Here is a 15,659-nt window from a genome sequence, read left to right as displayed (position 1 = left end):
AATTGGTTGATTGATTCATTTATTAGCTTAACTAATTATTAAGGAATTTAAATTTTGTCTTATACATATAACAATTTATTAATCAACAATAAATATTAGAAAAATTTATTTTCTTAATCTTATAAAAGAGTTATTATTCAGCCTCAATAAAGTTTTAATAGATTTTAGTTAGAAAAGATCAAATAATAATTACATATAAGGATTTGAAAAAATAAATCAACATAATGATCAAGCTAAAAACTGAGTCTAGACCAAGAATTAAATTCTTTCAATTATACTTAAGAGTCGTAACAAATTAGTTCTTGTCTTACTACATCTTGAAATTCAAAAAAAAAAAAATCTTAATTAATTGTTGCAAATTTTCCCACTTAACTTCTGTCAATTTGTTTTATAGCTATGTGTTCCTACATGCATTTTTAGTTTTTTTTTTTTTTTTTTACACAATCATTTGTGAAAAGTAATGCATCATTCACACGGGGTCATTGTGCTGACTTTCTTCGAAACTAGCTAGGTAAATAGTTTAGGTTTACTTTAAAATTTAAATCATGGTCAATGCAGATTGATGGAATAATGGTGAACATATTTTTAAGAGTATGAACTATGAATTCATTCATAAGAAGGACATGCCTGTAATATAATGTCAAGAATTAATTAATAATCCGCAACTTGTTTGGCAAAGAAAAATCAACCATTTTATACGTGAGGTTATTACTCTATAATCATTATTTTACTTTATATATATGTGTACACTTCTTTTTATGTATTAAATTATTAGAGTGCACTGTTATGAAACGGAAAAAGTAATTATGATTGCAATGCTGAATAGCAAATCAAAAAGAATAATAATGTTATATACTTATATTCATAACCTACCTTATAAAATTATTTTACAAGATTATAGACAACATCATTTGGTTCATAAAAAAAATCATATTACAAATAAATTATTATAATTAAGTTCAACTTGTTAAGGAAAAAGTAGCACATAGATTATTTATACTAACACTAGAAAAGTCAATTTTGAAGGTACTTACTTGTTGGTCAATATTACCAACCCTAAATTTGTCCATTTGTGTGGAAATAGATAGGAGAAACTTGAATCAAATTCTTCAATTTGTGTTATTCAGTTATTATTATTTCTTTTTTATGGATATTCAGTTATTATTTTTGTTATCCAAATTTTTATATTTCAAAGTTAAAATAAGAGTTATGCATTCTTCATAAATCATCATAAGATAATGCTAAGGAGACAATCACAATAATTTAAATTATTTTATTTATAATTTAATATTTATAATTCTATATATGTAATATTTATAATTATATATTTATTATATCTAATTAATATTATTCAACTAATCTAATAATAATTAATGAATATAAAATAAGATAAATAATAATTAAAAATTACAAAATAAAATAAACAATTAACTCATGAGTTATTAGCACTTAGCAGCCAAACATGTTCTAGATTTCCTTGTTTTTCTTCACTCTCACATGTCATTAACTTTCCTTGTCTCTACCTCATTAAGGCTGCTCACATACTCTCTTCTCACTTTGTCCAAAATAGAAAATTTCATATTAGATCTCACGCGTTCATATTTTCCTCAAATCCTTAATCAATGCAACCTCAAATTCTTAACTTGAAAGCGTAGCTGCAAATACCACGTTCAAAAATGTATATTAGAAACAAGAAACTAAATTGGAAAAAAAATTTGTGTATTATTGAGTGTATTTAAACTGTCTAAAATGATATAATATAAAAAGATATTTATAGATGTTAAGAATACGTAATATTCTATAATAAATATTCAGATATACTAAATAATGCTAATTGATCCTAATTATATTCTAACATCCCCATTAAAAACAACGAATAGAACGGGTGCAAATGAAACTGCGGGAAGAAAGTGCAGACTGCCGCTTGTCTGAAAGAAGCGCAGACAGAATTGTCTCAAGGAAACACAGACAAAACACATACGGAATTACCACAAGAGAACGCAGACAGAACTGCCACGAGAGAACGCAGACGGAACTGACCGAAAGAGAACGAAAACTATACGATTTCTTCATGAGAATAGGTAAGCAACAATGGTGTTTGATCATTTTGTTAGGAAATTAAAAATTTTTCTAATTTGTTTGTGGGCAATACATATATTAATTATAATCACAAATTATACTATTTCAAATTAGATGACTTATATAATGGTGATCTCATTTATTGTTATAAATGTTAAATTGAATAAGTTATTATTACTTTTGATTTAGAATTAAATGAGAATAAAATCAGATATTATCTTTTGTTCCTTAGATAATTATCTTTTGGATTTTAGATATATTATCTTTTGGACTTTAGATACTATTTTATTTGAGCTTTAGGGTTTAATGGGTGCCATGCTCAAATATAAAGAGGCCTTCAGGGTTTCGGTCCCCAATATACCAAAGCCGCTTTGTTGTTCTTTTTCCGTCAAAAGAGTTGTAGTTCAGCCACCTAGGAATACAGAAGGCTTTGGTTGAGGAAGATCAAAAGAACCACAAAATCCAAATCCTTCCATCAGTTTCTGATTTTTATAAGTAAAGATACGCTTCCACATTATGATATATTTTGGTGATTAAATATGAATGATCCGAGTTAATAAAATTAATTTATTCCAACAAGTAGTATCAGAGCCATCCATAATTTAATCATCAAAATATTTAGTTTTATTTTCTCTGGGATAATATATATATATGCGTTCCATATTACATTATAATATTACATATATAGAAATATACATATATATGTATTAGATGTTGTGACTGTGTGCGTTAGTATATATGTCTTCAGTATTGTTTCACATATATAATATGTCGCCGTTTGCGTTTCTTTTGTATGTATATAAATATATGTATACTACTAATCGTTTATATATATATATATATATATATATATATATAATTTGATTATACATTGAGACAGGTATATATTTTACATGAGACGGTTTTCTTTTTATTGGTTTGGCAAAAATTTTTTTGAATTTTTTTTATAATAAGTAATAAATTGATTTTTTTTAAATATTAATAAAGTATTGCTAATCTTTAATAGTCTTGGATCTGTTTTTGTGTACCATTAATTGGAATAAAATTGATTAATGATCCCTTTTGGGATATAAGAATTATTATGTGTATCTCAATTATGCGAATATTAATTTACCCAAAAGAAGATTTATATTTGGCCAAGTTATATGTACATATTAATAATATTTGAATAATAAAAAATATTATTTAATTGTTACATAAAGAAATTAGTAACAATTTAGATTATTATACCCACTTATTTTATAAAGATTTGATTTTGGAATAAATTGATTGAACATTATGCTGCCAAAATAGCCTTTTTTGTGAAAATTGATTTATTTAAAACATTAGGAATATGGTGATATATAATTCATACGAATATTGGTCAGGCCAAAGAAAGACCTATATTTGGGCGAATTACATACACATATTTGTGGTAAATAAATATTTGGGTAACTAATTAAGAATAAAGTAATGGTTGTTATTTATGCGAACAATAATAGGCCCAAAGGAAGTTTATTGTTTGGCCAAATAATGAGCATTATATACTTTTGTTTATTTTCTATTAATTATGCGTCAATGATCGGCCCAAAGGAAGGTTATTGTTTGGCCAATTAATAGAAAATATATGCGGTAATAAATAGGTTGTGAAGTTTAAGTTTTCATGTGCACATTAAGTCGGTCCAAAGAAAGGCTTAATGTGTGACAGGAATTTTGACAATATTTGATTACTGCAATGAGAGTATCACTTACAGTTAATTTTTCTATCCAAAAATTGAAAATTAATGTTGTTCTAGATATCTCAATATAGATTTTTTCCATTATTTAACTAATGTTTACGGCATATTTTTTGTTCTAATCCAGAAACTATGGCTTTAGCTACTAATGTTTCTGCACAAATTAGCAGTATTCCTATGCTGAATGGTTCAAACTTTAAAGTTTGGAAGGATACTGTGGAGATTGTCCTCGGTTGTATGGATCTAGATAGAGCTCTTCGAGAGGAGAAACCCACTTCCACTCCGGAAAATCTTAATGAGGTTAAAATAGAGAAGTGGGAGAGATCCAATCGAATAAGTATTATGATCATGAAACGCTCAATTCCTGAAGCGTTTCGGGACTCAATTACTGAGGATAAAAATGCTAAACAATTCTTGAAAGATGTTGAAAATTTCTTTGTTAAGAATGAAAAGGCGGAGGCAAGTAGCCTTTTGAGCAAACTTGTCTCCATGAGGTATAAAGGTAAAGGAAATGTAAGGGAGTACATTATGGAAATGTCTCATCTTGCTTCAAAATTGAAAGCACTAAAGTTAGAGTTGTCTGAAAATTTACTCGTGCATTTGATTTTGATTTCCCTTCCTGCACACTTTGGGCAATTCAAAGTGAGTTATAACACTCTGAATGACACTTGGTCCTTAAATGAGCTTATATCTCACTATGTGTAAGAAGAAGAGAGGCTACAACAAGATAAGACTGAAAGTGTTCACATGGTTTCATCTTCTCAGTATAAAAGAAAGCGTGATACTACTGCGGATGTGCCTTCTCAGCAGAAAAAGGCTAAGAAACAGGATCAAGTTTCAACCTGTTTCTTCTGTAAGAAGGTGGGACACATGAAGAAGGATTGTATCAAATATGCCATCTGGCGTGTAAAGAAGGGTATAATTTTTACTTTAGTTTGTTCTGAGGCTAGTTTAAGTTATGCACCTGTTGATACTTGGTAGGTAGATTCTGCTGCTACTACTCATGTAAGTGTTACTATGCAGGGTTGCCTGTGGAGCCGACCGTCAAGTGATGCTAAAAGATACATCTATGTGGCAGACTGCAATATAGTTGCAGTCGAAGCTATATGAACCTTTAGATTATGTTTCACGAGTGGATTTTACTTGGATTTATTAGAGACATTTTATGTACGGTCATTTAGACGGAATTTGGTTTCTTTCTCGTTTGGACAAATCAGGTTATTTTGTTCGTTCGGAAATAATAAAGTCAGTCTCTTTTATAATTCGAATAATATTTGCTCTGGTCATTTGGTGGATAATCTATATAGGCTTAACTTAAATTCCTATAATAATGAAATATTGCAAATGGGTACAAAACAAAAACTAAATGAAAATTCGGCATCATTATGGCACAAACTCTTAGGTCACATCTCTAAATAGAGAATTCAGAGGCTCGTGTCGGATGAAATTCTTGGACCCCTAAATTTGGCGGACTTTGAAGTCTGCATTGAGTGCATAAAGGGGAAAAGGACAAACAAAAGGAAATTAGGTGCCGAGAGAGCTAAAGATGTCTTAGAACTGATACATACCGATATATGTGGCCCATTCCCTACTGTCTCTTGGAATGGACAACGGTACTTTATTACGTTTATAGATGATTACTCTCGTTACGGGTATCTATATTTAATTCATGAAAAGTCTCAAGCCTTGGATGTTTTCAAGTCTTTCAAAGCTGAAGTTGAACTTCAACTTGGAAAGAAAATTAAAGCTGTCAAATCTGATCGTGGTGGTGAATACTACGGAAGATATGACGGTTCAGGTGAGCAACGTTCCGGATCTTTTACTCTTTTTCTAGAGGAGTGTGGTATTGTTCCGCAATACCAAGCAAACCTAGCATGAATGGTGTTGCAGAGCGAAGGAACCGAACTCTTAAAGATATGGTGAGAAGCATGATTAGTCATTCTTCCTTGCCTGAATCACTCTGGGGAGAAGTTTTAAAGACCGCAGTGTACATCCTTAATAGGGTGCCAAGCAAAGCAGTTAACAAAACCCCATATGAAATTTGGACTGGAAAAAAGTCCAGTATAAAGTATTTGCATATTTGGGGATGTCCAGTTGAGGCGCGACCTTATAGGCCGCATGAAAGAAAATTGGACTCAAGGACAATTAGTTGCTACTTTGTTGGTTACGTTGAGAGTTCACGGGGGTACAAGTTTTACAATCCTGCATCAAGGTCTATTTTTGAAACTGGAAATGCGATATTTCTTGAGGATGTTGAGTTGGGGGGAAGGAAATATTAGGAATGTTACTTTTGATGAGGATTCTGTAACTGACAATGATCAGGTCCTTGTGCCTATTATTGTTCAAGATACAGTTATAGTACAAGAGCACAATGAGAATCTTCCTCAATCCCAACCCATACAACAAGCTCAACAACCTCAAGAAGTGTCATTAAGGAGATCCAACAGAAAAAGAAAAAAAATCCATCTATGGTCTCAAACAAGCTTCCCATCAATGGTATCACAAGTTTCATCAAGTCATTACCTCATATGGTTTTGAGGTAAATATCATAGATGAGTGTGTATACTGCAAGTTCAGTGGGAGTAAATACATTCTTTTTGATCTTATATGTTGATGACATTCTACTTGTCAGTAACGATATAGGTTTGTTGCATGAAACTAAGAAATTTCTATCAAACAAATTCGAAATGAAAGATCTTGGTGATGCCTCTTTTGTATTATGAATCGAGATACTAAGAGATCGCTCTCAAGGTATTCTTGGATTGTCACAAAAGAACTATATCGAAAAGATTTTAAGTAGATATGTCATAGAAAGTTGTAGACCAATGGACACACCCGTAGTTAAAGGAAACAAGTTTAGTCTCAAGCAATGCCCCAAAATGATCTTAAAAAGACAGCAATGCATGATAAACCTTATGCATCAGCACTAGGGAATTTAATGTATGCTCAAGTCTGTACACATTCTGATATATCATTTATGGTGGGAGTGTTGGGTAGATACTTGAGCAATCCGGACAAAGATCATTGGATAGCTGTTAAACACATAATGTGTTATCTAAAGAGAACAAATGATTACATGCTTATTTATCGGAGATCAAAAAATTTGGAGATCATTAGGTACTCTGATTCCGATTTCATGGCATATGGTTGCGAAACTTTGTCATTGAGCTTCATATAGTAGATGACATTGAAAGGCCTTTAAAGATATTTTGTAACAATAAGTCAGTAGTACTATACTCCAATAACAATAAGAGCTTGTCAAAATCGAAGCATATAGACATCAAGCTCTTAGTTGTCAAGGAGAAATGTTAAGAAAAACATATTTTCATAGGACAAATAGGAACAGAGTATATGCTAGCAGACTCATTAACCAAGGAATTGATCCCTAAAGTTTTTCATAAGCACACTGCTCGGATGGGTGTCAATATTTGTGATGCCTTGGTTTAGTGGGAGTTTATTTTATGTTATATGTCCTATGACAGATATTATTTTTTTGCAGAATTAAGTTGATGGTTTATTTCATGTTATGTGAAATGTTCATTTTGCAATATTTGTATTGTATTTGATCTCAATAAAGTTTTAAAGTTGGATGAGCTGGAAATAGACATGCATGAGATCACTTGGCATGTAATTTTCATATTTCTCATCCAAATTTGATCTATGTCGTTAAGTATATTAGGATGGTGATTGTCGTGATTTAGTCACGACATTAATGTGATAAAAGTTACGGTAGTTCCATATCTAATATATGAGACGGACCAGATTGTTAAAGTAATGAGAGAAATAGCATTCAAATACGCGCATAAAGTTTATAAGATGTAATTATATCAAGAAAGAATATATGTATAGCCCAAGTGGGAGATTGTTAGGTGGGCAATACATATATTAATTATAATAAAAAATTATGCTATTTCAAATTAAATGACTTATATAATAGTGATCTCATTATTGTTTGTGGGCAATACATATATTAATTATAATCACAAATTATGCTATTTCAAATTAAATGACTTATATAATGGTGATCTTATTTATTGTTATAAATGCTAAATTGAATAAGTCATTATTACTTTTGATTTGAAATTAAATGAGAATAAAACCAGATATTATCTTTTGTTCCTTAGATAATTATCTTTTGAATTTTAGATATATTATCTTTTAGACTTTAGATACTATTTTATTTGAGCTTTAGGGTTTAATGGGTGCCATGCTCAAATATAAATAGGCCTTCAGGGTTTCGGTCCCCAATATACCAAAGCCGCCTTTGTTGCTCTTTCCCCATCAAAAGAGTTGCAGTTCAGCCACCTAGGAATATAAAAGGTTTTGGTTGAGGAAGATCAAAAGAACCACAAGATCCAAATCCTTCTATTAGTTTCTGATTTTTATAAGTAAAGGTATGCTTCCGCATTATGATATATTTTGGTGATTCAATATGGATGATATGGGTTAATGAAATTCATTTATTCCAACACATTTGACTCGGAAAAACACAAGATAGAGAGAACAGGCTAGTCGATGAGGTGAAAAAGTATCAAAGGAGTGACAAATGGTAAGAAAAAATGGCATAGAAAAAAAAGTGCAAAAACTACAGTGATTTCACCGCAAGAAAAACAACCTATCCTCTTCAAGGAAGATACCATGGCTCTGATATCATGTTAGAAACAAGAGACTAAATTGGAGAAAGGATTTGTGTATTATTGAGTTTATTTAAGCTGTTTGGAATGATATAATATAAAATAATATTTATAAGTGATAAGAGAATCGAAATAATAAAGACGTAATATTTTATAATAAATATTCAGATATGCTAAATAATGCTAATTGATCCTAATTATATTCAAACAATGTAAATGCTTGCGATATATATGTAGATCAATGTTACATGACTAGTAAATATTATATTTTTTATCAATATTTGGCCAATAATAATTTGTATCTATATTTATGAACGTTTTAGGCATAAAAAGCATATAGTTTGGACTTATATTTAATAAAATTTTGAACACATAAATCTATATGATTTGTACTTACGTTTTTCAGAGTTACACACATAAATTAATAAAATTTATTTGTTAAACACAATTTAATAATTATACTGGTTAAATAATAATAAAAAATACTAAAAATTGTTGACTTTCAAAAATTTCTAATACACATATATTACTTTATCTTCCTTGTAATGAAGAAAAAAGATTATATTTACTAGAATAAATATTCATTATAATAATAAAAGAAAAGTGTACATCCAACAATCATCTAAAATCTTACAAATAAAAGTGTTCATTATATAACAACTAATTTAAATTGATATAGTGATTACTTCATTAGTCTTTACTAATTTGTTTAAGTAAGTGTCAGAATATTGGAATATAAAGCAAGTGGATGAGGATGTTAGAGTGAGGGTTGAATGTGATGGTTGTAAGGGTTGAGTACAAGAGCGGTGAGAATTTTGTGTGAGTTGAAGGATGTGAATGAAGTTAGAGAGGAAACATCACAGAGGGAGTGAATGACTAAATGTGTACACGGTGTTTTTGGGGAAAAGGTTTGAATGGATTTGAAATTAGTTTTTTTACTGTGAACTGGATCCCAAGTCAATTTATTGGTTGAATGTTGCAAAAATTTTTCTCAATAAATAAAAAGTATCTAATCAAGTTTTCTGAAATTGAAACTAACATTGAAAATGTTCTATCCAATTCGAACATCTGACACTAACTTAAATAGACGAGTAAATTGATTATTCAACCAACTTCACAAAAAATAGAACATCTGAGACTAATTTAAATAGACGAGTAAACTGATTATTCAACCAACTTCACAAAAAATAGAATCATGTCGCGTTCTTCGTGATAGTCTTTAATTAATAATTTAGTTATAAATAGAACACTACACCCTCGATATGGTGTGCTTTGCATTTTGGTTCTAACTAAAAATTACACCACATATATCACTTTCTTTATTTTCAAACATCACTTTTTTTAACACTTTTAAAAATTCTTTCTTCTTGTAACTAATTTTTTATTTCCTTTATTTAGGTGAATCAGCCTGAATATTGCTACTAGAAAATCGTTTTTTCTAATGAAATTGAAAACCGTTTTATATTAACTAATAGTTTATATAACTTAGAGTTTTAGAAAGGGTACTAATAATCTAATATAGTGGTAGATACATATACAACATGGTCTTAGAAACTAGAAAGGACCCCAAATCCCAGTTTAATTCCCAAAGATAACAATACTCGAGAGAGAAACAACTAACTAAATATACCTGAACGAATAATGATTTGGAAGCCTTATATTATTTGATTCATACATGATTTGAAAGGCTTTATATTCTTGACCAAAAAAAAAAAGGCCTTATATTTGACCAGATATTACAGGAAAGATATGAGGATCAATAATAACATAAATTAAATAGATAGTTCAACTCCCTAAATCCATGCCTTCCCATTGGTTAAAGCTTCTACTTGAAATTGCCAAAGGCATGTTTCTGAGATTCACCACCTCATTATATTGTGATTACTCCCAGTATTTCAAAATAAATGTCACCTTGAAACTTTGATAACTTGAAATATCAATGTGTTCTGAACATATATCAAAAATATAAATAAAGGTGGCGTTTGTTTTTCAAAGGGAAGTAGTACATCTGAAGAGTCAACAAGTAGCAAAACCAACAACTGAATCACTCTCAAGAAATGCAGCATCAGCTATTTTCCTTTGGCCTTTCACATGAAAGGCACAAACTCGAAACAAATTTGATCCGAATAACAAATATAGAAAACAATATAAACACTGAATAAGCCAGATTTCATCAAAATATGGAAATGGTATAAAAGTATGAAAGTTGGTCATGGAAAGAATAGAAGGCAAATATGGAAGTATCATTACTTGGATATCTTTCTAAAAATCTAACAGGCCAAATATGCAAAGATCCGAATATAAGTATAAAATATATGACCATAAAATACTACTAAACCCCTCAAAGTTTTAACAGTTACAATATTTACACATATAACATCTTTAGATTATGTATCCATCTCATACAAGCGCACGAAATCCTGGCCAAAACATTTTTAGGACCAACAAGAACCAAAAAGGAATAAAATTAAATGTATATACTTGATTGCATTACTTAGTTTACAAGTTTGGCAACCTAATATTTTACCGGTTGAGGAGCAGGAATCGTAGTGGCATTCTTATCTGCATGTTATTGATAAGCTGCAGCATCAAGATTCTTGTCCATTGTGATCTACAATATATTTGATCTGATGGAACAGAGACAGAAACTAAACATACAAGGTAAGTTTTTAACTTCAACCAAACCAATAAGAACTTAGAATGCATTGCATACCATTTCATAATGAACTGTGTTCAATGGCAAACACGCAGCACATGAAGAATTTGAAGCATCCAGTGAGCAAAGAATAGATCCATCATTCTGTCATATCAACCCTATTATACTTTCTCCATTTGCTACAAACAGAAAACAAGTACATGTTATCCTCGCGGCCTTTCATAGTATGATACATTATAAATGTTGTGCATAAAAACACATCATTGACACATGATGGCTAATATCAAAAGTTCAAAACAAAACAAAACAAGTATATATTATATCATATACTTGAAGAGCAACCAAGGACTCCTTATTAAACTTGTTATTAGCTATTATGCCATCCAGAAAAATTGGATAACAATAAACTTTTTACATCATTTAATCAATCTTTGCAGGTTACTCATTTATGCAGAGGCATCGATTAGGGGAGAGAAGGAAGCACAATGGAAGAAATTTACTAAAGAGACAACAATGCAATACTTCATGATGAATCAAGTTTAAATTAGGGTTTTCATATAGTTTTCTAGGCCTTCCTCTTCCTCTAACTATGGACTACTCTCCATCTGATTCACTCTGCTTGCTAGGGCTTCTACAGGCCTTTTCTTCATATGTCCAAACCATCAAAAGCAGGACTCTACCACCTTTTCAAACAATAGGCAAGAACCCCCATCCCCCTTCCCCCCTTTTATTCATCAACATAGCATCCTCATTTCTGTCATATTTATCTTATTTTCTTGTTAGTTTCCCTTTTAGCCACCTGACAGTTAGTCTCATGATACCATTGGTCTTATAGTTGGTGCCATTAAGAAAAATCTTAAGATTTTCTGATTCTTATTTTTAATCACAAATGATGAGCAAAGCATTCATTCTTTTCAACCACCAAGTTGGATTCTATAGTTTACAATCTTTATTGAGGAAAGGACAATGCATAAACAGTCCAAGGGCAATGAGAGTATATCCTGCAAACAAGTAAAAATAACAGACAAGAAAACTAAGAATGCAACTCAATGACAACAATCATGTGTATCACACAAGAGTCAAGAATGAAAGAAGATACTTTAAATAGCATCAATGTACAAGCAATTTCTTTGTCTTGTCTCAAATATGATAAAAGAAACAAATATACTATTAACAGCAAAAGATGAAATGTTCTGTGGTTTACATATTCAAAAGTGCCAGACAAACAGGCCCTGATATCAAAAGAAAACTATGCACTAAAGGAACTCTTTCAGAGGTCATAACTATTTAGTTTTCTTAAGGGTTGAATGTAACAGTTAGATTAGATGAATGCACACGGCATAAGTAAAATTACAAATTACATAAAGTCCCAAGAGTTATAGTGTTTTGTTTCCTGGCATTAATCTGCCAGCTCGTTCAAGCAAAAAGTTAGAGAGAAACAATGTGGAATCTAAAGCCCTTAGATTTTGTATAGACATAAACATGGTAATGACATCAATATCCGACAGCGCCAAAATATTTTAAAGAGATATAGAGAAAGATTGTGCAATTAGATTTACGCGCACATTCCAAATACCAGAGAAAGGGAAACTAAACAAATCAATACCATCCTCATCCTCCCATTAATACATTGAAATTTCACTGGATCCTCTCTAGTATGTCAAATATTTAAAGTTATATTCCCTTTATTATTTCTAATAAAATTAGCCCATGAACAAGCACATCAATAGTGATATGCATGCAAGTAAACCACGATGTCAAAAGATAAGATGAATTATACGGAAAAACGAAAATATATAATATATAGATATAGATAAAGATACTACTAGAAGTCCATAAATTATAATACTTTGACAAAGAAACCCGACGGAAAAGCGTAAATAATGTACAATGCTGACTGACTACTTATAACCACTTGACTACTAGAACAGGTTGGTTGTTTCTTATTAGGTGCCTCGAGGAACAGATAATAGGCACAGAAACAAACATTTATTTTCTCCTCTTCTTATGATCTGCACTATATGGTAATACCTTCTCCGGATGTCACTAAGACAGAACAGTTTGATATTCGAAGATGTCAGAATTGCAGAGAACATTCTGATCCCAGAACTAGCAAGTGACACCCTAACCCTGTAAAAAACAAACAGATTATCAAGATGATCACCATATTGCTCCAAAGAGTAACAATATCATTTAGTGAGAACTTGAATGAACACTTGATTGTTGCTAATAAAATTTTAACACATCAAACAATTATTTTTTGTTCTCTTTTTCGCTCTTGGGACAAGTGGCTTAGATTAGCTTGGTGCTTATTACAATAAACACCAACCACTATGTTCAATAAAGCTCATCTAAAGTGAATTTGTACCAACATGAACTAACAAGGGTGTATCCACCTTTAATTCAAGCCAAAGTGCATCAGAATCTTAAACCATACATGATTGAAAGGAGGATACACCTTTATCTTTTCCCTTTAGATACAAACTCACTTTCGATACGTATTGCCCCAGATGATCAGTTAAAAGCACAAGGATCTTTTTCTTCTTCCTTTTCGCGTTCATATTCATTTCTTCATCATCTAGGCAAACAGTCAGAGAAGTAAAAAGATATATCAAGGTGAAAACCTTAAGAGGTGGGTCAGGAACTTGGTATAAATCGGAGGTCACACTCACACTTGTCAACCAAAGGCCAGGAAAAACTGCCTGCAAAATCACAAACATTAAGATCTGCATTATCATCCTCAGGAAAACAAACCAAACAAACCTACCCCTACCATCATATATCATATAACACGCCCGCCCGCGCGGGGGGTACTGTTTTTTAAATCAGAAGAAAACAACACATCATATAAACACCAGGAAAACCAAATCATCATCACGTCATGATTATATAATTAAACAAAGGGTTTATGGTTCAAATAAAAAACAAGTTTAAGCACATGAAATCCAATATAACCAGTAAAATGGATCAAATAAAAAATTAAATAAAGGGAATTGGTGAAATTGATCGATGATTACATCAACACCAGCATTATCATACAAACCAAACAACATAATCGTCTGATCATATAAAGCATTGGGGGAAAAAATATTTAAATTCATCAAATGAATACCACAACAGCATCTAATTACAGATACAACAACTAAGCATGTGAGGTTGGCTACATAAATCACACAAGATTTAAGAGTATCATATTATAAATCATATCAGCATCCAAACCAATAACCATATAACCAAATAGCTACAAGGGTAAAAGCTCAACAAAACAAGGCGAAGCAGCACATGAAATCCAGAACAACCATACAAAAAATAAAGGATGGCAATGGAATAATGAAATTGAGAGAATGAATGTATGATTTTACATCAAGCTGCTTCTGAACAGCCCTAGGTCTCTTGTTGGGCTTCTTGGGGGGTTTGGCAGCAGTGATCTTGAGAAAATCCTCCTCAATCTCCTCTTTTGTCAGTGTCAATGAGAGCATTGCCGTCTTCAACACCACCCCCTCTTCCTCCTCCTTCCTCCTACCACCATTCTCCTTAAGCTCCTTAAGCCCCCCATTCTTACCCCGACTTGATGAACCATGCCGCACCCTGCTTCTCGTTCTGCCAGCATCATGGCCCAACGAGCCACCATTCCTACCCTTCACTGCAGTTTTCTTCTCCACAACCTTCCTCGGCCTTAAATTCCATGTCTTCACCAAAGGGTTACTTTCTCCTTCCTCCAAAACCTCACCCTCCCCAACCTCAGCCTTGGCCTTAGCCTCAGCCTTAGCCTTAGCCTCAGCCTGGGGTTCAGGTTCAGTATCAGCACTGGGAGCAGAAAGGTCCCTCTTTTTCACACAAAACCGGAGCAAGAGGTTGTTTGTGCCCTTATCCTCAGGCGTATTCTCCGAACCCTCAACCGGTTCAACCAAAATTTTCTCCTTTGGAGGAGAAGAAGCGAACCGGTTCGGGTTAGAGTGGGGTTCAGGGTTGATAAGGAGAGGGCTACGTCGAGCCGGGTTCAGAGGCGACAACCCGAGTCGGAGAACCGGGTTGATACCTCCGGTGGTAGGGAGTGGCAGCCTTCCGAAATGGAACCGCCTGGGGGTTTTGGCGTTGCGGTTGCGGTTTCCGAGCGCCCACCTTAAAGAGAAGGAGGCGGCAAAGGGCCTCGGTGGTACTGATGGCGGCGGCGGCGGCGGCGGTGGTGGTGGTAGCTCGGGGTGAGAGTTGGGTGGGTGATGCACCATTGGAATTGGGATTGGAATTGAAATGAAACGATGAAAGTGAGTGAATGAATGAATGAGGAGTTGTGTATATATAATAGTGAAAATGGAAACATTGTTTATGCATTGAATTGAATTGGATTGGATTCAAGAACAGAGAGAATGAATGAATGAATGAAAGAAAGAACGAAGAGTGAAGAGTTGGCATATTGCCATGCAAACCTTATTAATGACACTTTCTTCTTCTTTCTTTTTTTTTGTTTTTTTCTTATTTTTTTTAATATTATTTGACTTTTCTCATTCAAAAAATATTTTCTCTTTCTTTCAAAATAAATGCTGTTTTGAATTTCATCATAAAACAATGCTGTTT

The 15,659-nt window shown here is 32.3% G+C and overlaps 1 protein-coding gene across 2 annotated transcripts; it reads right to left on the bottom strand.

Annotated features, from left to right (window-relative positions):
- Positions 1-10,729: 10,729 nt before the first annotated feature.
- On the bottom strand, positions 10,730-15,492 carry LOC112726721 (uncharacterized). 2 transcript variants are annotated; one of them, XM_072210156.1, is made up of 5 exons: positions 14,447-15,492; positions 13,709-13,786; positions 13,116-13,214; positions 11,142-11,263; positions 10,730-11,076 (listed from the first exon to the last, which is right to left on the bottom strand). In XM_072210156.1, exons 1-3 carry the CDS (start codon positions 15,311-15,313, stop codon positions 13,209-13,211), a joined length of 951 nt encoding a protein of 316 aa, XP_072066257.1. In that variant the 5' UTR covers positions 15,314-15,492; the 3' UTR covers positions 10,730-11,076; positions 11,142-11,263; positions 13,116-13,208. The 2 variants fall into 2 exon arrangements, with proteins under 2 accessions (XP_072066257.1, XP_072066258.1); XM_072210157.1 differs by having other exon boundaries at positions 10,730-11,055.
- Between the last annotated feature and the right edge of the window lie 167 nt (positions 15,493-15,659).

Source organism: Arachis hypogaea, chromosome 12, assembly GCF_003086295.3.
Source record: "Arachis hypogaea cultivar Tifrunner chromosome 12, arahy.Tifrunner.gnm2.J5K5, whole genome shotgun sequence".
In the NCBI taxonomy this organism is placed as follows: domain Eukaryota; kingdom Viridiplantae; phylum Streptophyta; class Magnoliopsida; order Fabales; family Fabaceae; genus Arachis; species Arachis hypogaea.
Note: the sequence above shows the minus strand (reverse complement) of the source record. Positions and strands in the feature narration are given on the sequence as shown.